The sequence below is a fragment of the Salvelinus sp. IW2-2015 genome, unplaced genomic scaffold (genome assembly GCF_002910315.2).
Source record: "Salvelinus sp. IW2-2015 unplaced genomic scaffold, ASM291031v2 Un_scaffold83, whole genome shotgun sequence".
Classification (NCBI taxonomy): Eukaryota; Metazoa; Chordata; class Actinopteri; order Salmoniformes; family Salmonidae; genus Salvelinus; species Salvelinus sp. IW2-2015.
In genome coordinates, this window is record NW_019942514.1 from 757,435 (window position 1) to 784,112 (window position 26,678).

At 43.3% G+C, this 26,678-nt stretch overlaps 1 protein-coding gene across 2 annotated transcripts in view; it reads left to right on the forward strand.

The window, feature by feature from the left end:
- LOC112068072 (CAP-Gly domain-containing linker protein 4) overlaps nt 1–26,678 on the forward strand; it is an 87,373-nt gene that overhangs the window by 22,358 nt on the left and 38,337 nt on the right. For both annotated transcript variants that reach the window (XM_024135082.1, XM_024135083.2), the window contains exons 7-11: nt 8,398–8,631; nt 9,513–9,648; nt 9,951–10,082; nt 25,776–25,958; nt 26,324–26,458. In XM_024135082.1, coding sequence (XP_023990850.1) covers nt 8,398–8,631; nt 9,513–9,648; nt 9,951–10,082; nt 25,776–25,958; nt 26,324–26,458 — 820 coding nt within the window. The remainder of the gene's footprint in view (nt 1–8,397; nt 8,632–9,512; nt 9,649–9,950; nt 10,083–25,775; nt 25,959–26,323; nt 26,459–26,678) is intronic.

Sequence of the window (26,678 nt, forward strand, 5' to 3'; positions counted from 1 at the left end):
GCTCAGTCTTTAGCTATCGAGAAATGTTCCTTAAACATTTTGGTTGGTTCTCAGGTAGAGGTAACGGTGCGAGGGAATGTTCAAGGCAATATGTTTGCGGAAACATTTTGTCAAGGTCAAATGAAAACGAACGATTGGTTGATTGATTGCACTCTTTCAGATGCCCAGCCCATACCCTGATGACACTACTTGTATAGTATAAATAATTGTGTTTTATGTTTTATATAGCACTTTTCATTACAAGTAGAATCTCAGTCATTTTGATCTGGCAGTTCTTCGGTGATGGCCTTCCACAGCTTTAGATTGTAGGCAGTTTCGAAAAGGTAGTATCTTGAGCGGAGGCAGCATATATGGAACAGCCAGGCTGGGAGGTAGAAACACTTGACAAACAGGCCACAGAGTTCTTCATCGGGGTACCTTGTCGTCTTCGATGTTCGCAGTCCCTCTTCTGTAGGTAGTCTGGATCCACTACTGAAATGTAGCGCCCACCTGGGTGATGCTTCGGCGACCGAAAAGCATACGTAAGACCATCACACCTCAGCAGTAATCTGGAGAAGCACCCTATGAGGCGAGCCTCTGCATCCCCTCGTACCGCAGTCCACTTCCCTCTAGGAACCGGGGCAGGTGGCCAAAAAACTGATGCTGTTAATCTGGTGTTGCATCATTCAAATCATATTAGCTAGCTATATTAGCTTGCCATGCCAAAACAAAACAGACTTGCCATAATCAGTCCTGCAATTCTGTGGATCACCACCAGATATTTCAGTTCATCTCTCAACAACTTGAATTTAAAAAATGCAGTAGAAAACACTTTGATTGCAGAGATGTAGGCGGAGGATATGCGTTCTCACCCCCGCCCACTCTGTCCTGTCCCGATAAATCTTATCTGAAGAAAAGCTCCTGTGTCAGTCCTCCATACTGCCATCCCCTCTGTTTGATTCAGTAAGGCCTGTGACTCACCACTGCACATCGAGATCTGCGAGAGAGGTGATGGGAGTTCAGTCATGTCGTGAAAGGCACATGTTTGGTCATTTTGAAGTTCGTAACCATCTCTCCAAGCCCGATCACAATCTGTCAATTAGAAAGATGGAGTTCATCAAGAAGTGTAGCTCCGTGTGTATGCTTCCAATAACATACCCGAGGAGGATGATGAGGATGACGACGATTGTTAACTGTACGTTGTAGTTCTGCCTATTTTTTGGGGGGGAGGGAGCGTGGAGCTTATCCTTCCTCTGTAGTTAAGTTTTTTTTCATGTGCACAAGTGCAGTGTAATACCTTTCTTGCTGTTCTTTCTCAACAATGCAGTAATCAATATCAGTTGTACTTTAAAAATAGATCAAGTCGAGCAGAACAAAAGCAAACGAGAAATAGAAATAAGAAGAACACAAGAAAGTAAGCTATATACATTGTCAGTTCCATGGTCAGTGCCAATACCATATTAATATTGTGCAGGGATACTGGAGTGATAGAGGTAGAACTGTATAGGGGTAAGGTGACTCGGCATCAGGATGTATGACAGAGTAGCAGAAGCGTGTGTGTGTGTTGATGTGTGTAGAGTCGGTATGAATTTGTGTGTGAGCAAATTAAGTGTTTGTGTGTGTTGGAGTGTCAGTGTTTGGGAGTGAGTGTGTAGAGTGTGCATAGAGTGAGTGTTCATAGAGACAGTGCAAAAATATAAACACACTAAAAGGGTCAATGCAGATAGTCCATGTAGCCATTTTGGTAGATATTTAGCAGTCTTATGGCTTGAGGGTAGATGCTGTTCAGGATCCTGTTGGTGTCAGACTTGTTGCTCCGGTACCGCTTGCTCTGTGGAAGCAGAGAGAACAGTCTATGGGTGGCTGGAATTTAGAAAAATTTTCTGGGCGTTCCTTTCACACGGCCTGATATAGAGGTCCTGGATGGTGGGGAGCTCAGCTCCAGTAATGTACTGGACGGTACATTTGCCATACTAAGCAGTGATGCAGCCAGTCAAGATGCTCTCAATGGTGCAGCTGTAGAMCTTTAAGGATTTGAGGGCCCATGGCAAATCTTTTCAATCTCTTGAGGGGGAAGAGGCACTGTCGCGTCTTCTTTACGACTGATTGCGTGTGTGTGGACCATTTTAAGTCCTTAGTGATTTGGACACAGGAACTTGAAGCTCTCGACCCGCTCCATTGCAGATCCGTCGATGAAGATGATCGTGAATATGCCTGCCAGCTGTTCTGCACATGCTCTGAGAATGAGCCCTGCTATACTTTCCGGCCCTGCTACCTTACGCGTGTTAACCTCATTAAAAACCTTACTCACGTCGACCTCGCAGAGCAAGATCACCCAGTCCCCTGGGTCAGCCGTTGCCCTTGTGAACGACTCAAGAGTTTTGCATTTCTTTAAAGCATGCATAAAATGCATTGAGTTCATCTGGTAGAAAGGCATCATTGGACAGATTACGGCTGGGTCTTCCTTTGTAATCTGTAATGCACTGTAGCCCCTGCCACATGCGTCAGGCGTCAAAGCCTGTGTAATAGGATTCAACCTTGTTCGTAGATTGTCCTTTTGCTTGTTTGATGGCTCTGCAGAGGACGTAGCGGGACTTCTCGTACTCGTTTGTGTCCTCAGCCGTAGCCTCTGTTTGCTGCGCTAGCCCTGTGTGCGGTAGCCCTAACCTTTACCTTAGCGCCAACCTCTGTGTTAATCTGGGGATTTTGATTGGGGGAACAACGTCGGCGATGCATTTCCCAATGAAGCCGGTGACGCAGGTGGCTAGCTCGTCGACGCTATCGGCAGATTCCTGGAATACATTCCAGTCAGCGCTAGTAAAGCACTCCCCGATTCGGATGACCATTTCTCAACGGAGCGTAGCTGTAACTGTGCCCATGAGAGGCAAGCTATTTGAACAGGCTGATGTTACCCAGTGTGTATTGGTTTTTGATTTACTTGGCCTATTTGAGTAACCCCGTTCGTGCTCTATAATGTTTTTCTTTTTTATACACCTCTGTAAGTCAAAAATAGTCATGAGATGACATTACAGTGTATTGATTTGATGGAGACCATCACAAGCCACCGCGCTTGCGAGTAAAAATGAAAGAAGCCGCATCGTTCACCCGCACAGTTAGGCTTACCTTGAATTTCAATTTCAGATATTCAACGTTTTTKTGCGTTGACCTCAGTCAACTGGCCTCAGTTGACGCAGTACACTAAACAGGCACTCGTTTGGAATGCCAATGTCTTCGATGTGCTTTGAATTGCCCCTCTCATCTTAGACAAAATGCTTTCTCATATAGGCTCACTCTGAGGCTTTTTGTCTCTGTAGCTCTGCAAAGTGTATGCTGAGGGCTTTGCTTCAGCGGCTCCCTGATTTAACTCTGACATTTACTTTGAATAGAGACTCGCACCAGGTGAAATTGACAATGCGCCCTCATCCAGTGTTGTCCGTATTTGCATTCGAATGGATTTGCCTCTATCATTCTGCCCATTCTGCATCATTGGATATGTTTTATTTCACCACACGAGGGCAGCAGAGTGCTAGCGTATCTGTGAATGGATTCTGCTCCTTACACAACGAGAGTTTCGAGGAGAAAACTGATGTGTGATTTGGCACAGTGTACTGGTTATACTTTTCAACCTCTCTCGAAAACAAGACTTGGTCTCCAAGGAGTACAAAGATCCGAGACTATGACAGTGCTAGAGGGCATAAACATTAATCGCCGGCTTAACACGTAAGCATGAAAGGGAAGCAGGCTAAAAATACATTGCTGTCTTTCTTTATTCCTAATTGACCTAGTTGTTACTAAGTCTGAGCTGTCATCCTTAAATTCACTGAGCTGTCAAGAAACGTACTGTTGATATAAGTAGAACATTTTGTCTGCTCCTTTTTCTCTTAAATATTTTGAAGGAGAATGCATTGTACTTTTATTCCGACAACAAGGAAAGGGTTAAGGTGAAGGAGCAGGTAAAGACATAGGACAGGATGTGGTTTGAACTCCTGCCTCTGGCCGGAGTCCGAGAGAAGTGGTAGCACTGCTATCTGCTCTGCTCTGTTTTTTGGTGTATTGACTTTTGGCTAATTACACCAGGTTCTAATTTCTAGGTTGGTTGTTTTTCAGGGGGTTTGTTATAGCGCGGTCATTGGCACAGATCACCAGCCAGTCGAGATCTGATGCGGTGCAGGTTTCACAAAGCGAGTGACCGATTTGCTAGCTCAAACTGATTACTTCTAGTGAGTGAGTGCGTGCGTGAACACGTTTGTTGACCTCTGTAGCGCTTCGTCATTGCAAGAGGGACTTTTTATAAAAAATGTTAAAACATGTTTTTGCTTTGTCATTATGGGGTATTGTGTGTAGAGGGGGGGAAAACGATTTAATCAATTTTAGAATAAGGCTGTAATGTAACAAAATGTAGAAAAATGCAAGGGGTCTGAATAATTTCCGAATGCTCTGTATACATGCCAAGCTTTTCAGAATACGCTAATTGTTTCCAAGTGCTTTACTCTCAAGAATTAGAAAAGTCAGACGGTCAGAAAGTTTCTATTGAAGTAGAGATGCTAACTTTGAAAGGCCTGCATCTCCCTATAATCACAGGCAAACTCCAGGTTTTCCTTTACATGAGTGGCAATTGAAAATGTGTCTGCTAATGCTAGTAGTGCATTAACATCTACAGTTGATGTCGGAAGTTTACATACACCTTAGCCAAATACATTTAAACTCARTTTTTCACAATTCCTGACATTTAATCCTAGTAAAAGTCCATGTCTTAGGTCAGTTAGGATCACCACTTTATTTTAAGAATGTAAAATGTCAGAATAGTAGTAGAGATTTATTTCAGCTTTTATTTCTTTCATCAGAATTCCAGTGGGTCAGAAGCTTACATACACTAAGTTGACTGTGCCTTTAAACAGCTTGGAAAATTCCAGAAAATGATGTCATGGCTTTAGAAGCTTCTGATAGGCTAATTGACATAATTTGAGTCAATTGGAGGTGTACCTGTGGATGTATTTCAAGGCCTATCTTCAAACTCAGTGCCTCTTTGCTTGACATCATGGGAATATCAAAAGAAAATCATCAAAAACCTCCAGAAATATGGTAGACCTCCACAAGTCTGGTTCAACCTTGAGAGCAATTCCAAACGCCTGAAGGTACCACGTTCATCTGTATATAGTACAGTATAGTACTTGCAATAGTATGCAAGTATAAACACCATGGGACCACGCAGCCGTCATATCGCTTAGGAAGGAGACGCGTTCTGTCTCCTAGAGATGAACGTACTTTGGTACGAAAAGTTTAAATCAATCCCAGAACAACAGCAAAGGACCTTGTGAAGATGCTGGAGGAAACCGGTACAAAAGTATCTATATCCACAATAAAACGAGCCCTATATCAACATAACCTGAAAGGCCGCTCAGCAAGGAAGAAGCCACTGCTCCAAAACTGTCATAAAAAAGCCAGACAACTGTTTGCAAAATATATGGCATCATGAGGGAGGACAATTATGTGGATATATTGAAGCAACATCTCAAGACATCAGTCAGGAAGTTAAGGCTTGGTCACAAATGGGTCTTACAAATGGACAATGACCCCAAACATACTTCCAAAATTGTGGCAAAATTGAGTGTATGTAAACTTCTGACCAACTGGGAATGTGATGAAATAAATAAAAGCTGAATTAAATCACTCTTCTATTATTCTGACATTTCACATTCTTAAAATAAAGTGGTGATCCTAAAACAGAGAATTTTTACTTGGATTAAATGTCAGGAATTGTGAGAAACTGAGTTGAAATGTATTTGGCTAAGGTGTATGTAAACTTCCGACTTCAACTGTAGATACTTTTGTACCCGTTTCCTCCAGCATCTTCAAGGTCCTCTGGGATTGATTTGAACTTTTCACACCAAAGTTCATTCATCTCTAGGAGACAGAACGCATCTCCTTCCTGTGCAGTATGACGACTGCTTGGTCCCATGGTATTTATACTTGCGTCCTATTGTTTGTAAAGATGAAGGTGGTATCCTCAGGCATTTGGAAATTGCTCCCAAGGATGAACCAGACTTGTGGAGGTCTACAATTTTTTTTCTGAGGTTTTTGCWGATTTTCTTTTGATATTCCCATGATGTCAAACAAAGAGGCACTAAGTTTGAAGGTAGGCCTTGAAATACATCCACAGGTACACCTCCAATTGACTCAGGCTAATTTACATAATTTATCAGAAGCTTCTAAAGCCATGACATAATTTTCTGGAATTTTCCAAGCTGTTTAAAGCCACAGTCAACTTAGTGTATGTAAACTTCTGACCCACTGGAATTGTGATACAGTGAAATAATCTTGTCTGTAAACAATTGTTGGAAAGATTGCTTGTGTCATGCACAAAGTAGATGTCCTAACCGACTTACCAAATCTATAGTTTGTTAACATGAAATTTGTGGAGTGGTTGAAAAACGAGTTTTAATGACTCCAACCTAAGTGTATGTAAACTTCCGACTTCAACTGTATCTAACGATGGAAAGCAACATGGTTGCTACTGTGTACGTGTCCATCTCTCTGATGAGCTATTTAGTGCAGACTAGCATTAGCTAGCCAGCTTTAGACTGAAACTGGTCCAGGTCAGTTGTTAGCACTAGCACAGGAACCATTTCAGTCATTGGCCGAAATTGTTATCTTGCTTCTTTGCCGAGCTACTCACCGTTACGAGAAAAAGCCTGTCCAAATGTATGTCCTGGCTTTGTTATTGGCTGCCTACTAGCTCCTCTTTCACATTTTTAATAAAGGTTCAAGACGTGGTTTGATTTGCCTGCCCAACTTGCTACCATCTGCTATCTTCCACCGCAAGCCACCTACCCTTACAACCCCTCGGCAAACTACTGCCCATGTCGCAAAGAATTCCTTCTCCCAATTAGAGAAGCGGGAACCTGACCGTTTCGCCCCGACCGCCGCCCATGGCAACTGTTGCTGTCCGAAGCAGATGCCAAGAAATAAACACTATTTGTTTTTGTTGTTAGTCTTCTAACCAGACATGACATGTTCGGCAGCCACCCTCCAGGTGGTATGAACATAACTTTAATGAAGGCTAACTTTGCAATGTTCCGTATTTGGTTGTGATTATACGTGAGCTTTATCTTCCCCGCGTCTCCTCTGAGCACTAAATGAATGCATTGGAAAATATCTTAACACGCTAATTGGTCCGTTGATTCTCCTTAACACCTGTCTGCGGTTAAAAGCAGCTACTGTAGGTAACTAGGTGCCCAGCTGGAAACGTAAAAGAGACAATTACAGAAGTGCTGCACTGTCAAGGTCAAGGTTTTCCTAGGAATGAAAGTATGGAACTGAATTAAAGATGGGAAGAAAAAGACTACCTGCCACACACCCGCTGCCAATTAAATTCATTCCTGGTCACCGGTAGGGCTGTTTTTAACACATAACTAGCATTGCATTAACACCCATGGCCTGACTATAAATAAATTCCAGCTCACACATACAGTTTCTTCAGAAAGTTTTCACACCCATTGACTTTTTCCACATTTTGTTGTGTTTCAAAGTGGGATTAAAATGAATTTAATTAGCCTTATTTGTCAACGATCTACACAAAATACTCAGTCAAAGTGGAGGAAACATTTGTAAAAAAATATAACTAAGTATTCATCCCCCTGAGTCAATACATGTTAGAATCACCTTTGGCAGCGAAATGTTAAAGTCAAGGGGTGTGAATACTTTCTGAAGGCACACACAGGCGCACACACACTCTTCTATCTCCAAAGACCTTAATGCACTAAGGATATGCTTTTGTACAACAACGTGATACATTACTTGCATAACAGTCATGTCGACAGACATTACACATACACACACAAGTCAATCAGCAGCGTGCCCATTAGCACAGTGCGAAAGGCAGGCTCTTGCAGAGAGCTCCTTTTGACAATTCATAAAGAATCACACGCCCCTCCAGAGGGGTGGGTGAGCGAGTTCCCAATTACTTCAGCAGCACCAATTCAAACGCCCATTACACCTCTGAAGCCGTCTCTCCTCTGACACCTCAGTGCTCTGACTGTCTCTCTGACAGTTATGAGGATCTCTGAGGCTTAGCCGTTTCACTGAACCCCCAGGGTGTGTGCCCGCGCCAATGGACTGCACATGAAACACTGATAGGGTGTGTTTCTGCGGGTAATGGTGGTAATCAAGTCCAAACTTGAGCTTTCCAGACCTAAGTAGAACCACCAGTCTCATGAAGTGACATTGTTAACTTTTTGGGAGGCTCATTTTTGCTCTATTACTACGGACAGCTGCTATTTTATAAATCAGCTGGGGATAAATCAGTCTACTTCAGTGTTGACTTTCTCTGCTATTCTTTTTTTATTCTCTCCCTGTCTTTCTCCTTCTCTCTGTACCTTTGTTTATTTTCCTCTCCTTGCCCCATCTCTCTTCCCCCAGAACGAAAGGGGCCAGTGCCCGGCCGACGTGGTGTCCGAGCCCTTGGACATGCTCTTGGAGATGGCGGACGCAGCCGCCCTGGCCAAGGAGCTGCGCAGCCTGCTGAGGGAGGCCCTTCCCCGGCCCTGCGCCCCCCTGACCCTCCCTGCCCGAGCACCATCAGACAAGGCTCGGCTCCAGCTCATCACCATGGGCATCCAGCTAGGCGACCGCGTGGTCATCGCCGGTCAGAAGGTAAGCGGCCAGTTCCATAGCCGTCAATGAAGGGTCTCAAATCCACAGACTGTCATTGGCCGATTGTCCATAACTGTGGTAGGAAAAAAAGGAGCCGTCTGCTTATTTGAGTGAATGATTAACAGCTCATCTGCCAAGCCAATTCCCTTCTACTGATTGCAACTTTTAACAATATAGCACTCTGTGAAAGATCATGACTCTCTCGCCCCAGGAAAATGTCTGTGACAACACCGTCTTTGGCGGTCAAGTATGTTTTTCTTCTTCTTAAGACAAGTGAAGGGAAAGAAAGGGATGAAAAATAATAGAAAAAGGTGTACCGGTGAATTTAAGGACTTGTAATCTGTGTCGTGTTCCTGCCTGAAGACACCCTCACTCCTACACTCACACACTCCTAACACAGCTTCTGAGTGCGTGCACGCACACAGACAGACAGGGCCCCCTCAAAGAATAAGCTATTAATGAATTCCCGCGCCACACTGAGAGCGAAAACGCCGGGCGTTGCGTTCCCCCAGATTGGCTAATCAAAACCCTATTTTCTCCCTGCCGCTCTGGCGAGCCAGGTGCTTTGATCTCTATTTTCTTTTAATTCATTTTTGTCCCTTCTCCTCTACGTGTTTATAGATTTGGACGCATCAAAACACGCTTGAGTTCCCGCGGTTCTTGATAGAGGGGGCCCGCCCTTACCTAAATGCGCAGCCGTGCTCTCCCAAGGATGGGCAGATAGAGGATGAAACAACCATATTGAGAGAGTCCCCCCCTCACCCTATTTTTTTACTGACTGTTTATCTCTAGGAGTAGGGCCCTGCTTGTTGGCTCTATAGCTGTTTTAATGTGTGTGTGTGTGTGTGTGTGTGTGTGTGTGTGTGTGTGTGTGTATTTAGGTGGGCACTCTACAGTTCTGCGGCAGCACCGAGTTCGCCGGCGGTCTTTGGGCCGGCGTGGAACTCGACCAAGCGGAGGGGAAGAACGACGGATCCGTCGCTGGAGTCCAGTACTTTTCCTGCCGCCTCAAACACGGTATGTCCGCTACAACCCCGACTGACAGTACTCCCTAAGCATTAATCAATCCAGTCGCTGCGGATCATCATAGACTCAATCGATATCCTCCATCCGAAGCTATTAGGACCTATCGAACAAGTCGGTTGCTCAATGGCGTCTCACTATGGCAACAGCTATTCTCATGTGAGTTGTGAGTGAATTCGACATCTCAAATGGCTGCCCCAATCTGGTGTTTGGCCCATTTTGACCTCTTGCTCCATTTACTTTTAGCAATCTCTTTTTCTCTATCTCTTCTCACATTCTCCATCTCCCCCTGACAGGGATCTTTGCACCCCTGTCCAAGATCAGCAAACCCTCAGAGCGATGCAAAGCCAGCCCCCAGAGAAGTGCCACCCCCAAAAGGCCCTCTCAGCGCATCAACCTGTCGCGCGTCACCTCCAAGATCAACACAGGTAACAGTTTCTCTGACAGGGACTTCGAATATTTGTGCCACGTCAGTGGATGGATGGATGGATGGATAGGCTACAGGGTAAAGGATAGTTAGGCCTATAGTCCCTAGGGCCACAAAGACAAATGGACCTACCTGTGAAGGAAAGCTCACATCGTTATGAAAGCATAGAGAAACTCCTGAGCCTGAAGGGTTGAGTTAGGGAGGTAGGGAGCGGAGTCGGGAAGGTGGGATAAGCTGGAGAATGGTATAAAGGGAGGAGAGCCATTTTCCACTTCACCGTTTATCTCATTACACCCCCTCCAGGACGTGTTTTCTGGAGACCCATACACATTAATGCATTATTAGAGGCCACACATCACAGAAACACACACCTCGCCACCTCTCCCTCCTTAATTACATTAGTTTTGGATGCAATGTCTCAGCCCCCTCCCACCTCAATATGCTTCCACTGGCTGAGACATAACTCTGAAATTAATCCACTCTGGGCGGGGGGTGTACTCTATGATACAAAGCCATGATTCAGACCGTAATGGTCATGAAAACCATAGCTTCTCCAGCTCCCTGCTGCTCGGGGGTGGCTAGAAGAGGGGCCAATGACGAAGTCACGAACCCCATGAAAAGCGAGGACCTATTTACGCTAACCAGATTTCCGCGGATGCCCGACGGAAAGGCGCAACGCCATCTCTGATGTTTGTGACTCGATCTTTCCCCCACCTCACCTGGGAATGAGTAGGTGTATGTGTCTGTCGGAGCTCTCTGGGGCACAAGTCAAGTTCTCTCCCAAGCCTTGAATGGATTGTCTTGTCGTGGTGGCCTGCCTTTTAGACCTCTTTCGCTGCTTAATGTAGACGCATGCTTACGGAGAGCTGCCCATGGTGATGAGGCTTCATTAAAAAGTGAAATACTGTAGATATGTTATCAAAAAAATTCAACTCCAAGCTAGAAGCATCAAAACACCTAGAAAGGTAGTTCTAACCTTACATATGACTGGGCAAAGTGCCAAGAATAGGAGAGCCATCTATTCCATAGTACACTAGAACACAGCAAACATGGACAACAACAGTCTAAACATAGCTGAGGGCAAGAGAGCAAAATGTCCACTAGATGACAGGAAATGAATCTAGCACGACTCCGCAGGAAAAGTGAGAAATACATATCTTAATTTAAACCACAGTACTTAGTGGCCTGTAGTTTGTAAATCCAAAAACGTTCCCATTGATTTAGCTGTTTAAGACGGTCCTCTTTTCTAATTGAGGCCGAACATGATCAATACCCATAGCTTGTAAGGAGGCAGGGTTGCCATGGTGTAAGGAATTGTAGTGCCTTGCCATGGGGTAGACTTTATTGCCTACCCGTATGGCGTACTTGTGTTCCGCTAAGCGGTCTTAAGGCATCTCTTTGTCCGTCCAATGTAGAACACCTTGCACTGTGGACATTCCAATCTGTAGATGACATGAGTGGTTTTGCAGTTAATGAAATGCTTGACTTGATATTTTAGAAGCTGTGTCAACAAAATACTTTTTCTGTGAAAAATTTCTGCAATGGTTGCACTGGTTGCATTTAAAAGAGCCCCTGGGTTTGTGGTCTAGCGAAGTTTTTTGAGAGTCACCAGGAAGATAACTGTGGACTAATTTGTCATTTAGGGTAGGACATCTCTTAAAGCTTATTACTGGTGGCTCTGGGAAGACTTGGTGTAGTAGTGTATCGCTTTGAAGGATTCCCCAATTATTTTTAATGATCTCTGCTTCAGTGCTGTATTTTGTAACAAAGTACACTCTCTCTGATGTATCACGAGGCACTCCCCTACGCAACAAGTTCTCTCTGTCAAGTCATCCGGCCCATATACCTGTATATTTCAGGACACGATTCAAGAAGYGATTCTCCAATTCAGCAGATTTGACACTGTMGTCTGTTTCCAGATCGCAAATTCTGCGGACTCTTTGGAATTGGCCATATGGAATRTTCTCTTTTAGCCTTTTGGGGTGAACGCTGTCTACCCTCCGAATGGTATTCCCATCTGTAGGCTTCCTAAAGATTGATGTGTGCAAACAACCTTTGATATGTTTGTCAAAGTCCCAAAAATGTATGTTATCCTTGCTGTACTCCATAGTTAGTTTGGTTAAGTTATTGGTGGAAGGAAATAAGTTAATATTCTGAGCCGGACCAGAACAGGCAAACATGATATGAATCAATATAGCGTCCCGAACATATAATCCGGTAAAAGAACTGGTTATTAGAAGGATCCAAAATGAAGTTATTTTCCCATTTACCCAAGTACAAACCAGCATAGGAAGGGCTGTAAGCAAGCTCCCATGGCACATCCTTTGACTTGTTTAAAAATACGGTCCTGAAAGACAAGGATGTTATTATTAAGTCCATTCAGTCAGTGAGACAATGAATTATGTAGGAGGCATCTCAGTCTCAGGCCGGGTACTCAAGAAATGGTGCATGCCTGCCAATCCTTGTTCATGTTCAATGGTATAGAGACTCCACATCCATTTTGACTAAAAAGGAAGCTGTACCTATATTTTTCAATTCCTTAATTGTATTCAACACATCTGTGGTATCTTGAAGATAGGCTGGGAGTGATGGCAGAAAAGGCTTAAACTAATCAATGTACTTAGATGGGTTCTGTCAGACTTTCATTACCACTAATGACTGGTCTACCTGTTTTTTTTTCAAGATTCTTGTGGACTTTTGGAAGAAGATAAAAAGAAGCCATACGCGGACTGCCATTGAAAATAAATTTGAACTCCTTGTCTGAAATGTAGCCATACTCCTTAGCTTCTGTGAGGATCCCTTTCAATTCAGTTTTTAGGTCCTCTGTAGGGTTGAAGGTAAAAGATTGGTAGAATTCATCATTGTCTAATTGACGGTAGGCTTCTGTCACATATTTGTCTTTACTCCACACTACTGTAACGCAATCTTTGTCAGCTTTTTTAACCACAGATTGAACTGCATTCCTCTCTGTCTTAGAACGATTACGTCGTGTTTGGTTAGAGTCAATTTTAGCCTTAAACAGATTCTCCACATCAAAATGCACTTTCTTGGCAAGTGTATTTAGTGTGGCCTTCTGGACAATGGGACAAAAGGTGGACTTGGGCTTAAAAGGTGTTTTTGAGGGCACAGAAACTGCCTGACCTGAGACACTGGCGTCTGTAGTTGGAGAGATGTCTTGCTTGTACCAGGCCTTCAGATGTAGATTCCTGTAGAAATGAAATGAATGAATGAATTGAATGAATTGAGTATGTGGGTGCAAAGGACAGTCCTTTAGACAAGCCCGTTAACACAATCATCAGAAAGGGGTTCTCCAGAAATGTTGATCACAGCCTTGTTCTGGTCCTGCTCCGTGTGGTTGGATTGTCTTGATTTCTTCCTCCCCCCTCCATGTTGTGTGCTTCCGCTTCCTCTCCCTCTCTTGTTGAGGAACCTGCGTGGCTCCTCTTCATGGTCTAAAACATCTTGGGAGGAGCTGGCCTCTGAGTGTCTGGGGTGATGCTCATCGTCACTGCTTGTAAAATTGAAAGAAACAGATTTAGGCTTCCTCTGCGGATGTGATTCTTGCGCGTTGGTTTTCTCCAGGCAAAGACCTTGCCATCGCTATAGTCTACTTCATCTCTTCTAAATTTTCTTAGCTTGTCCTGCTTCAAATGTCAGAGTGAATGTGTCTACTTTCTCTTTCAAGATCTTATCACATTGTGCTTTGTTAGAATTGTCACTGTTCTGTGATTTTCCGTTTTTACTAGTTCAATTTCTGTTTGGACTACTTGTCTGTCCTTTTTAAATGCTTCTATTAGAAGTAGCATTAGGTCAAAAGAACACCTGTTGAGAATAGCCTCCCATTTATCTCTAAATTCAGTTTTACCTTGTGCTCCATTAGCTGGAAACTTCATAATACGGAGTCCTCTGGGGATTAGGCCTTTCCTCCAATAGTCAGACAAGGTAATAGAATTGAGGTCAAGTTTGGTGTCTTTCTCCATTAGCTGTTGCAAGTCTCCGTAAGCCTTGTTTAAGTCCATTCCAGTATTCTCTGTGGCTGTCATCTCATCTAGCAATGAGGTAGTGGTAATAACCCTTTGACCCTCTTCATGGGAATAGGAAAATCTTGTWGCCTCTTGGGTAAAATCCATAGTATGAGTTGTAAAATGTTCCCAAAACACAGAAAAAATGACTGTGGAGCTGCTTCCTCTACACACGACCCAAGTGCTATGATTAACTTGTAGAAAAAAAGAGGAGGAAGGGAAGCACTGCTGTGGTGGATGAATCTGAATTAGTTGGGTAACATAGATAATTTAGATGTCTTATCTGCATAATATGCTTATGTGATATACTTGTTATTAGAATGTATCCCTTCGGACTCTGGTGTTGGCAGTTGCACTTCTTCCCTCAGCTGCGGCTCAGTCACCTGGGGCCCAGAGAGGGGAGAGGTCAGACTTGTCTTTTACATGTCTGTGGTGCTATACAGACTATCAGAAAGGGAAGAGGACAGGATGGAACATTGTCTTCATATGTGAATGTGTCTTTACCTATTCTTAAACCATGTGAAGGGATGGCGTGGGGAACCAATTACTTGTCTCCACAATGTCTGTGCGCAAGTCACTCCCTCCTTTGGCATTGGGGGGAGGTGTATGGCAGTGTCTGGAACCGTTGCATGTCCTCTCTGATGTTGCACTTATCCTGGGATAGTGTATGACCTAGAGGCTCACTCCCCTCAGTGAGCTTGTCCAGGAGTGGGGTCAAGAAGGGGTTTTACTTGAGATGGGAGTATCTAGAGTTGACAATTGATTTAGGCCTTTGGATGAGTTGGTGTTTTTGTGCTAAGAGTAACAGGAACAAGATAGCAACCTCGTCTTAGGGACCAAACTGAACGATAATTTATAGGGAATGCTATCTGGCTACGGGATACTCCTTTCTCATTTATAAAGTCTCACTTTGTGAACTGTTCCTAATATCTGTGGTTTGTTATGTCGACTAGGGGGTGGATCTTTGCTAGAGAAAATCTCAGTAGCCATTGTGTTGTCACTCTCAATGGATCATTAGAAATGGTGAATCGTTGAAAGTCATTGCTATTGCAAAGCTCTTATTATTAAAGATGTAGTTTAAGTATAACTGACTTGTGTGTAAAGTTTGTCTCTCTTTATTTGATAGTAAAGAAATTAACCACCACACTGCTAAGGTACACAATAGTAGATTTTGGTAGACAGAAGCTGGAACTCAAGTACGCCATAGAGGTAGCCAATGAAGACTACCCCATGGCAAGGCGCTACAAGTCCTTACACAATGACAACCCTGCCTCCCTACAAGCTATGGGTATTGATCATGTTCCGGCCTCAATTAGAAAAGGGGACCGTCTTAAACAGCTAAACCAAAGGGAACATTTTGGGATTTACAAACTACAGGACCACTAAGTACCATGGTTTAAATGAAGATATGGATTTCTCACCTTTCCTGTAGGGTCGTGATAGGTCCATTTGTTGTCATCTAGTGTACATTCTGCTCTATTGCCCTCAGCTATGTTTAGGCTGTTGTTGTTCATGTTTGCTGTGTTCTAGTGTACTATGGAATAGATGGCTCTCCTATTCTTGGCACTTTTCCCAGTCATATTTAAGATTACACTACCTTTCTAGGCGTTTTAATGCTTCTAACTTGGAGTTGAATTTTTTTATAACATATCTACAGTATTTCACTTTTTAATGTGTATAGTATTGCTTACTAGGAGTTGTCCAATCTATTTTGTAACCASTCCCTCTTCAAATTAGTGCTGATTGGAAAAAGCTATTCAAAAGAGGACAATGTATTATAATTTCGTTGTACTCCCTGACAAAGGCCATGCAGTCAACGCGTCGGATTTTTTAAACTTTGTTTCCATTGAACATGCTATACAAATAAAGATATTTAAATTAATTATATGAATAATGCCTTGGTCCTCCTTTTTGATAACCAAATACTCTTTTACCAAAGAGCACATTCTGTCTACCAAAATCTATTATTGTGTACCTAATTAAYCAAAGTTAATTTGTGGAATTTCTTTCCTTAATGCGTTTGAGCCAATCRTTGTGGTGTGACAAGGTAGGGGTGGTATACAGAAGATAGCGCTATTTGGTAAAAGAGCAAGTCCATATTATGGCAAGAACTTCTCAAATAAGCAAAAAGAAATGACAGTCCAACATTACTTTAAGACATGAAGGTCAGTCAATGCGGAAAATGTATGAACTTTGAACGTTTCTTGAAGTGCAGTAACACTCTGGGAAGATCCAGAGTTACCTCTGCTGCAGAGGATACGTTCATTAGAGTTACCAGCCTCAGACATTGCAGCCCAAATAAATGCTTCAGAGTTCAAGTAACACACATATCTCAACATCAACGGTTCAAATGAGACAGGCCTTCATGGTCGAATTTCTGCAAAGAAACCACTACTAAAGGACACCAATAAGAAGAAGAGATATGCTTGAGACGCAGAGCAGGTGACCGGATTATCTCTGCATATGTAGTTCCCACAATGAAGCATGGAGGAGGTGGTGTGATGGTGCTTTGCTGGTGACACTGTCTGTGATTTATTTAGAATTCAAGGCACACTTAACCAGCATGGCTACCACAGCATTCTGCAGCGATACGCCATCCCATCTGGTTTGCATTTAGTGGGACTATCATTTTGTTTTTCAACATGACAATGACCCAACATACTTCCAGGCTGTGTAAGGGCAATTTGACCAAGAAGGAGAGTGATGGAGTGTTGCATCAAATGACCTGGCCTCCACAATAACCCGACTTCAACCCAATTGAGATGGTTTGGGATTAGTTGGAATGCAGAGTGAAGGAAAAGCAGCCAATGTGGGAACTCCTTCAATACTGTTGGAAGAGCATTCCAGGTGAAGCTGGCTGAGAGAATGCCAAGAATGAATGTGCAAAGCTGTCATCAAGGCAAAGGGTGGCTACTTTGAATAATCTAAAATATATATAAATATATTTGTTTAACACTTTTTTTGGTTAATATATGATTCCATATGTGTTATTTCATAGTTTTGACTATTATTCTACAATATAGAAAATAGTTTTTTTTTAAATAAAGAAAAACCCTTGAATGAGTGGGTGTGTACAAACGTTTGACTGGTAGTGTATGATAAGCCTTTGGAACCCATTCTGGGATGAATTCATACTTCCCATACACAGTGCAAGACAGGCCATTCCAATTTGACTATAGTACCTGTCTTGGCCTCAGGGGTGTCATCTGTGCCCTGTTCAGGAACTGGGCAGCTTTTTGGTTTATCAGGTGGGGTGGATGGAGAACCTTTTCTCYACACGTAGACAAAAAGAGGCACATTCATAAATAAAGGGACAAAATCTGACAGAGAAAATGAGAACATGAGAATTTGACAGGGACAAGAGTGCGAAAAGGAAACAAAACAAGAAAAATGAGAAGGAAAAGTTGACGGGGACAGGATAGTGAAATGGAGACAAAAATAAGAAAAACGRAGGAAAAGCGGGAAGGTTGCCAACAAGACGAGGAGAAAGAATGAGCGAAAGTCACAGACAAATAAGCAAAAGAGAGAGTTGGTGATGCAAATGTAATGAAAGACAGCGTGACATTGCAGTGAAGGGGACTATAGAGAGCGTGGGAGTACAAAAATAGACATATTGAAAAGCAGCACTGTTCACCAAGGCCCTCAGAGAGATTCCAACAAAGTGCGAATGAGAGGTCACTCCCACGCAAGAGGCCCAATCAAAACCGGACCCGCCTCCAAGGACAGTGGAAGCGGCCATTCATTGTTATCCAATACAAGGAAATTATTTCACCACAATGGTCCTCTTCTCATAGTTCAGCCTTCAGGTGTCTGATGCTAAATGGTTGAATGGTGAAGCTGAGTGGTTGACTAATGTCTGACTAGATACCCATTACAAGAAAGTCCAGAGCCTTTCAATGTGATGATAGTCTTTCTTTTTCATCCAAAGTGAAGGGGGATAAACTGCAGGTAAACTACAAGTATTTAACAGGAACCTGGTAGGGATGGACATGAGAAACCGAGTACTCGAAATTAGGTCAAAGCTTGATCTTTAACCAGAGCTTTACATTTTTTTACAATCACATTTTAAAGGTCACATGCGCTGAATACAACAGGTGTAGACCTTACCGTGAAATGCTAACTTACAAGCCCTTAACAAACAACGCAGTTCAAAAAATGTGTTTGAACGACTCAAACCTAAGTGTATGTAAACTTCCGACTTCAACTGTATATACTAGGCGGTGTCAGAGAGAGGCCCAAAATATTGGGAAAATTGTATTTTTACACTGCTGCTACTCGCTTTTTATTATCTATGCATAGTCACTTTAGAAATTACCTAGACTAACTTGTACCCCCACACATTGACTCTGTACTGGTACCCCCCCAAGAAAAGAGTTAAGAAAATATTTACTAAATAAACTAAGGTGAAAAAATATATATCTACAAAGAGTAACAAGAAAATTACATAACAATAATTGGGGGGGTACCAGTACAGAGTGGGACCATGCAGCTGTCATACCGCTCAGGAATGAGACGAGTTCGGTCTCCTAGAGATGAACGTACTTTGGTACGAGAAGTGCAAATCAATCCCAGAACAACAGCAAAGGACCTTGTGAAGATGCTGGAGGAAACGGGTACAAAAGTATCTATTTCCACAGGAAAACGAGTCCTATATCGACATAGCCTGAAAGGCCGCTCAGCAGGGAAGAAGCCACTGCTCCAAAACTGCCATAAAAAGGCCAGACTACGGTTTTCAACTGCACATGGAGACAAAGATTGTACTTTTTGTAGAAATGTCCTTTGTTCTGATGAAACAAAAATATAACTGTTTGGTCAAAATGACCATTGTTATGTTTGGAGGAAAAAGGGGGAGGCTTGCAAGCCGAAGAACACCATCCTAACCGTGAAGCACGGGGTTGACAGCATCATGTTGTGGGGGTGCTTTGCTGCAGGAGGGACTGGTACACTTCACAAAATAGATGGTATCATGAGGAACAAAAATTGTGGATATATTGAAGCAACATCAGTCATAAARTTAAAGCTTGATCGCAAATGGGTCTTCCAAATTGACACTACCTTCTGTAGCACCTTAAGGTCAGATGCCAAGCAATTGCCATACCAGGTGGTGATGCAACCGGTCAGGATGCTCTCGGTGGTGCAGCTGTATGACTTTTTGAGGATCTGGAGACCCATGCCAAATCTTTTCAGTCTCCTGAGGGGGAAAATGTATTGTCGTGCCCTCTTCACAACTATCTTGTGTTTGGACCATGATAGTTAGTTGGTGATGTGGACACGAAGGAACTTGAAACTCTCGACCAGCTCCACTTCAGCTCAATCGATGCCCTCCTTTTCGATAAGTTCACGATCAGCTCCTTTGTCTTACTCACATTGAGGGAGAAGTTTTTGTCCTGGCGCCACACTGCCAGGTCTCTAACCTCCTCCCTATACAGTGCCTTGCAAAAGTATTCACCCCTTTGGCGGTTTTCCTATTTTGTTGCAGTACAACCTGTCATTTAAATGGATTTCATGTAATGTAAAAATGTAAAATAATTACTTATTTAAAAAAATATATATATACAAAACGGAAAAGTGGTGCATATGTATTCACCCCCTTTGCTATGAAGCCCCTAAATAAGATCTGGGCAACCAATTACCTTCAGAAGTCACATAATTAGTTAAATAAAGTCCACCTGTATGCAATCTAAGTGTCACATGATCTGAGTGTATATATACTCCAGTTCCGAAAGGTCCCAGAGTTTTTAACACCACTAAGCAAGGGAGGGGTACCACCAAGCAAGGGGCACGATGAAAACCAAGGAGCTCTCCAAACAGGTCAGGGACAAAGTTGTGGAGAAGTACAGATCAGGGTTGGGTTATAAAAAAATCTCAGAAACTTTGAACATCCCACAGAGAACATTAAATCCAATATAAAAAAAATTTAAGAATATTGCACCACTACAAACCTGCCAAGATAGGGTCGCCCACCAAAACTCATGGACCAGGCAAGGAGGGTATTAATCAAAGAGGCAACAAAGATAACCCTGAAGGAGCTACAAAGCTCCACAGCGGAGATTGGAGTATCTGTCCGTAGGACCACTTTAAGCCGTACACTCCAAAGAGCTAGGCCATTGCTTAAAGAAAAAAAATAAGAAAACASGTTTAGGCATGTGGGAGACTGACTAAACATATCGAAGAAGGTACTCTGGTCAGATTAGACTAAAATTGCGCTTTTTGGCCATCAAGGAAAACGCTATGTCTGGCGTAAACCCAACACCTCATCACCACGAAAACTTCATCCCCACAGTAAAGCATGGTGGTGGCAGCATCATGCTGTGGGGATGTTTTCATCGGCAGGGACTGGGRAACTGGTCAGAATTAAAGGAATGATGGATGGTGCTAAATACAGGGAAATTCTTGAGGGAAACCTGTTTCAGTCTTCCAGAGATTTGAGACTGGGACGGAGGTTCACCTTACAGCAGGAAAATGACCCTAAGCATACTGCTAAAGCAACACKTGAGTGGTTTAAGGGGAAACATTTAAATGCATTGGAATGGCCTAGTCAAAGCTCAGACCTCAATCCAATTTAAAATCTGTGATTTGACTTRAAGATTGCTGTTCACCAGCGAAACCCATCCAACTTGAAGGAGCTGGAGCAGTTTATCCTTGAAGAATGGGCATAAATCCCAGTGGCTAGGTGTGCCAAGCTTATATAGACATACCCCAAGAGACTTGCAGCTATAATTGCTGCAAAAGGTGGCTCTTCAAAGTATTGACTTCGGGGGGGTGAATAGTTATGCATGCTCAAGTTTTCAGTTTTTTTGTCTTATTTCTTGTTTGTTTCACAATAAAAAATATTTTGCATCTTCAAAGTGGTAGGCATGTTGTGTAAATCAAATGATACAAACCACCCAAAAATCTATTTTAATTCCAGGTTGTAAGGCAACAAAATAGGAAAAATGCCAAGGGGGTGAATACTTTCACAAGCCACTGTAGGCTGTCTCATCGTTGTCTGTGATCAGGCGTACCACTTTTGTGTCATTAGCAAACTTAATGATGGTGTTGGAGTCGTGCTTGGCCATACAGTCGTGGGTGAACAAGGAGTACAGGGGGGGACTAAGCACACACCCCTGAGAGCCCACAGTTTTGAGAATCAGCGTGGCAGATGTGTTGTTGCCTACCCTTACCACCTGGGGGCGGCCCGTCAGGAAGTCCTGGATCCAGTTGCAGAGGGAGGTGTTTAGTCCCAGGGTCCTTAGCTTATTGATGAGCTTTGAGGACACTATGGTGTTGAACGCTGAGCTGTAGTCAATGAATAGCATTCTCACATAGGTGTTCCTTTTGTCCAGGTGGGAAAGGGCAGTGTGGAGTGCAATAGAGACGGCATCATCTGTGGATCTGTTGGGGCGGTATGCAAATTGAAGTGGGTCTAGGGTTTCTGGGATGATGGTGTTGATGCGAGCCATGACCAGCCTTTCAAAGCAGTTCATGTCTACAGACATGAGTGCTACGGGTCGGTAGTCATTTAGGCAGGTTACCTTAGTGTAATTGGGCACAGGCACTATGGTGGTCTGCTTAAAACATGTTGGTATTACAGACTCGGACAGGAAGAGGTTGAAAATGTCAGTGAAGACACTTGCCAGTTGGTCAGCGCATGCTCGCAGTACACATCCTGGTAATCCGTCTGGCCCTGCGGCCTTGTGAATGTTGACCTGTCTAAAGATCTTACTCACATCGGCTGCGGAGAGCGTGATCACACAGTCTTCCGGTACAGCTGGTGCTCGCATGCATTTTTCAGTGTTATTTGCCTCGAAGCGAGCATAGAAGTAGTTTAGCTCGTCTGGTAGGCTCGTGTCACTGGGCAACTCTCGGCTGTGCTTCCCTTTGTAGTCTAATGGTTTGCAGGCCCTGCCACATCCGACGAGCATCAGAGCCGGTGTAGTACGACTCGATCTTAGTCCTGTATTGACCTGTAGCTTAGCATCTGCTTCATCTGACCACTAAAGCAACTCTTCTTCCCCCATGTGACCTACTTGCTGTGTGTATGTACTGACATGTATGTGTAACTGATAGATGCACACACACTACATGTTAATGTTTTTAAATGTATGTCAATTGTAAAGTATTTTGTCTAATGTCTGTGTCGRACCCTAGTAAGAATAGCTGAAGCCATTGGCTCCGGCTAATGGGGATCCTAATAAATGACATAAAAAATAACAATGAAATGGACAGCGCTTTCTAAGGTGATGATTAATTCATAACACCCATATGCATATTAGAGCATAAGCAAAGGCCTACATATGAGCCCAAGCCAGGAAAAAAACTGAATTAAAATAATGAATGTGCCATTATACAATACATAGTCTACTGCATATTACACATGGCACCATTTTTTCTTTTTAAAGACTCAATTAAGAAATCTTTGGTAAATAATTGGTTTAGCCTAAATTAAACAAATTCTGACTTAAATAGGGCTTTGTTTCAGAATGAATAGGCTGACACATTACCTATAGCTCCAGAATATCTCACCACTGAGTTTCCATCCCCTCCACTCTCTCCTTCATGCCTTTCTCCAGCGCGCAGAGAGAGGGTCTGTCAACAGTTTAATTAAATATGTTTTGTTGCGTTTCTTTTTTTTTTTGTATCGATGTTCCCGAACAGATTTCACTTGGTTTCCCAAATGAAGCACTGGATAGCTGCAGGAACAGGGKTCACACCCATTCCCCAGGCGCTCTCATTTGTTGACTTCTGTAACCGTAAAAGCCTTGGTTTCATGCATGTTAACAGAAGCCTTCTTTATTCACTGCTTTACCACACTCCGCCAACCCTGATGTCCTAGCCGTGTCTGAATCCTGACTTATGAAGGCCACCAACAACATTTTCCACCAAGATAGAACTGCCAAAGGGGGCGGAGTTGCAATCTACTGCAGAGATAGCCTGCAGAGTTCGATCATGCTATCCAGGTCTGTGCCCAAACAGTTCGAGTCCACCTTTCCAGAAATAAGTCTCTCACTGTTGCCGCTTGTTATATACCCCCCTCAACTGCCTGCTGTGCCCTGGACACCATATGTGAATTAATTGCCCCCCATTTATCTTCAGGGTTTGTACTGTTAGGTGACCTAAACTGGGATATGCTTAACACCCCAGCCGTCCTACAATCTAAGTTAGATGCCCTCAATCTCACACAAATTATCAAGGAACCTACCAGGTACAACCCTAAATCCGTAAACACAGGCACCTTCATAGAGATCATCCTGACCAACCTGCCCTCTAAATACACCTCTGCTGTCTTCAACCAGGTTCTCAGCGATCACTGCCTCATTGCCTAAATCCGTAATGGGTCAGCGGTCAAACGATCACCCCTCATCACTGTCAAATGCTCCCTAAAACACTTCAGCGAACAGGCCTTCCTAATCGACCTGGCCCAGGAATCTTGGAAGGATATTGACCTCATTCCGTCAGTAGAGGATGCCTGGTTATTCTTTAAAAGGGCATTCCTTACCATCTTAAATAAGCATGCTCAATTCAAAAAAATGCAGAACTAAGACAGATATAGCCCTTGGTTCACTCCAGACTTGACTGCCCTTGATCAGCACAAAAATATCATGTGGCTTACTGCATTAGCATTGAATATTCCCCGCGATATGCAACTTTTCAGGGAAGTTAGGAGCCAATATACACAGCCAATTAGGAAAGCAAAGGCTAGCATTTTCAAACAGACATTTGCATCCTGTAGCACAAATGCCAAAAAGTTCTGGGCCACTATAAAGTCCATGGAGAATAAAGCATTTCCTCCCAGCTGCCCACTGCACTGAGGCTAGGAAACACTGTCACCACCGATCTACGATAATAGAGAATTTCAAAAAGCATTTTTATACGGCTGGCCATGCTTTCCACCTGGCTACCCCTACCCCGGTCAACAGCACTGCACCCCCCACAGCAACTTGCCCATTTCTCCTTCACCCAAATCAAGATGGCTGATGTTCTGAAAGAGCTGCAAAATCTGGACCCCTACAAATCAGCTGGGCTAGACAATCTGGACCCTCTCTTTCTAAAATGATCCACCGCAATTGTTGCAACCCCTATTACTAGCCTGTTCAACCTCTTTTTCGTATCGTCTAAGACAGGGGTGTCAAACTCATTCCATGGAGGGCCTAGTGTCTGCTGGTTTTTGTTTTTTCCTTTCAGTTAAGACCTAGACAACCAGGTGTGGGGAGTTCCTTACTAATTAGTGACCTGACTTCATCAATCAAGTACAAGGGTGGAGCGAAAACCCACAGACACTCGGCCCTTCGTGGAATGAGTTTGACAGCTGTGGTCTAAGATTACCAAACATTGGAAAGCTGCCGCGGTCATCCCCCTCTAAGGGGGAGACACTCTAGACCCAAACTGTTACAGACCAGTGTTTTTCTGAATCAAAACGCTCCAAATGAATGGACATTTTGGGGATATAACGACGGAATTAATCGAACAAAAGAACCATWTGTGATGTTTATGGGACATTTTGGACATTTTGGAGTGCCAACAGAAGAAGATCTTCAAAGGTACGGCATGAATTATATCGTTATTTATGAGTTTTGTCGCGCTTGGCGGGTTGAAATATGATTGTCATGTGTTTGTTTGATGGGGTGCTGTCCTCAGATAATAGCATGGTTTGCTTTCGCCGTAAAGCCTTTTTGAAATCTGACACGGTGGCTGGATTAACAAGAAGTTAAGCTTTATTTTGGTGTATTGCACTTGTGATTGTATGAAAGTTAAATATTTCTAATAATTTAATTTGAATTTGGCGCTCTGCCATTTCACCGGATGTTGGCAAAACGATCCCGCTAACGGGATTTGATCCATAAGAAGTTTTAAAACCTTTTTTTCCGTTGAACATGCCATACAAATAAAGGCATTTAAATGAATTATATGAAGAGTGCCTTGGTCCTCCTTTCTTTTTGAAAACTACATTTAATTTTATCTCTGGGACCCTAAGGATGACAAATCAGAGCAAGATTACTGAATGTAAGTAAATTATTTACCTTCAGAGGTGAATGTATCAAACCAGGTCCTGTGATAAAATGTTTTATTGTTGTGCACTATCCTCAAACAATAGTATGGTATTTTYTCCCGCTGTAATAGATACTGTAAATTGGACAGTGCAGTTAGATTAATATCAATTTAAGATTTCTGCCCATATAAGACATGTCTATGTTCTGGAAAGTTGGCTGTTGTTTATAATATCATTCTAGTCACATTATTAGTCGCATATTGAGCCACAACCGTACCGGTTTAGGGACAACGATAAAATTGAAACAATGTCGATCCATCCACATAGTGCTCTGAATTGCGCACTATGTAGAGTGCTTCATGGGCCCCAGAGAATGATATAGATCTCATGGCAGACATGATAGAAATGGGTGGTTTGGTATTACGATTGTAGGCACACACCCTGCTGTGTGATTTAGGGTGTAGAGAAAGAGCACTTCCTCTGTACGTGTCTTGCAAGCTTCAGTTGAAAGCTTGATGCACTGCTCGATCAAAGTGGTGTGCAGTGACTGATTTCTGGTAGTTTTCCTCAAGGCCTTGCCACATTCATCTAAACCCTGTCTTCTGATAGCATATCTTGTTTTTCCAATTTATTATTTTGCTTATGGTGAATTATTTTCTTTTACCTCTTCGCTAACTGTCCACTCCGTATTTTCCTCCACCAGGTGCTCTCTCTCGTTCCCTCTCTTCCTCTTCATCCTCCCTGGACTCCAGACATGGCCTGACCGTGCAACCTCGGCCGTTTCCACGACAACGGCCTCCCGCAAGGCAGCGGCGGGAACGGCTTCAGCCCAGCTCCAAATCCATGCCCCCTCCGACCCGGTCTAATCCCAGCCCCAGCCTCATTGGTACTGCACTCTCGTGTCATAATTTCAAACCAATGAAATCCACCTACGTTGCTTTGAGTACCTTATATGGTGGAACCAGTTTAAAGTTGTAGAGGAGCCTTTATTTCGCTCTCTGATCTGATTATTAGTTAGTTACATTGGCAATTGAGTCACATTGATTAGTGAGCTCTTGAGGCCATGGTAATGTTGAGAGCTGAAATGACTAATATTATTATGTCCAGGAAGGTACTTGAATGATAAGTCATTATTATGATGGTGGCATTAGTGAACATGATGGTGATTATATTAATGGCTTCCCTGATGTTACAGCTGCTTACGGTGTTGGTAAAAACATTAATATTCTCTCTCCCCCTCCCATGTTCCAGTACCCCGGAGCCGGACTCCCTCGGCCAGTAGCTCCGTGTGTGACGGGCCCGAGGTGCGCCTAGGGGAGAGGGTGTTGGTGGTGGGCCAGAGAACAGGGGTGGTCCGCTTCTACGGCAAGACCAACTTTGCCCCAGGTCAGATCACTGTCTATACCCCAAACCCACTACACACATCACGCTACATCCACTGGTAACCATGTGTACTGGCATAYTAACTACCATACTAACAGGGTTGCGGTCAATTCTATTTCAATTCAATCAATCCGGAAAGTGTTCTGAAATGACGCTGAAATGACGGAGTCACCTATTTTTCACCAAACAATATTTTGAAAGAGGAAGTTTAGTGTTTTAAGCA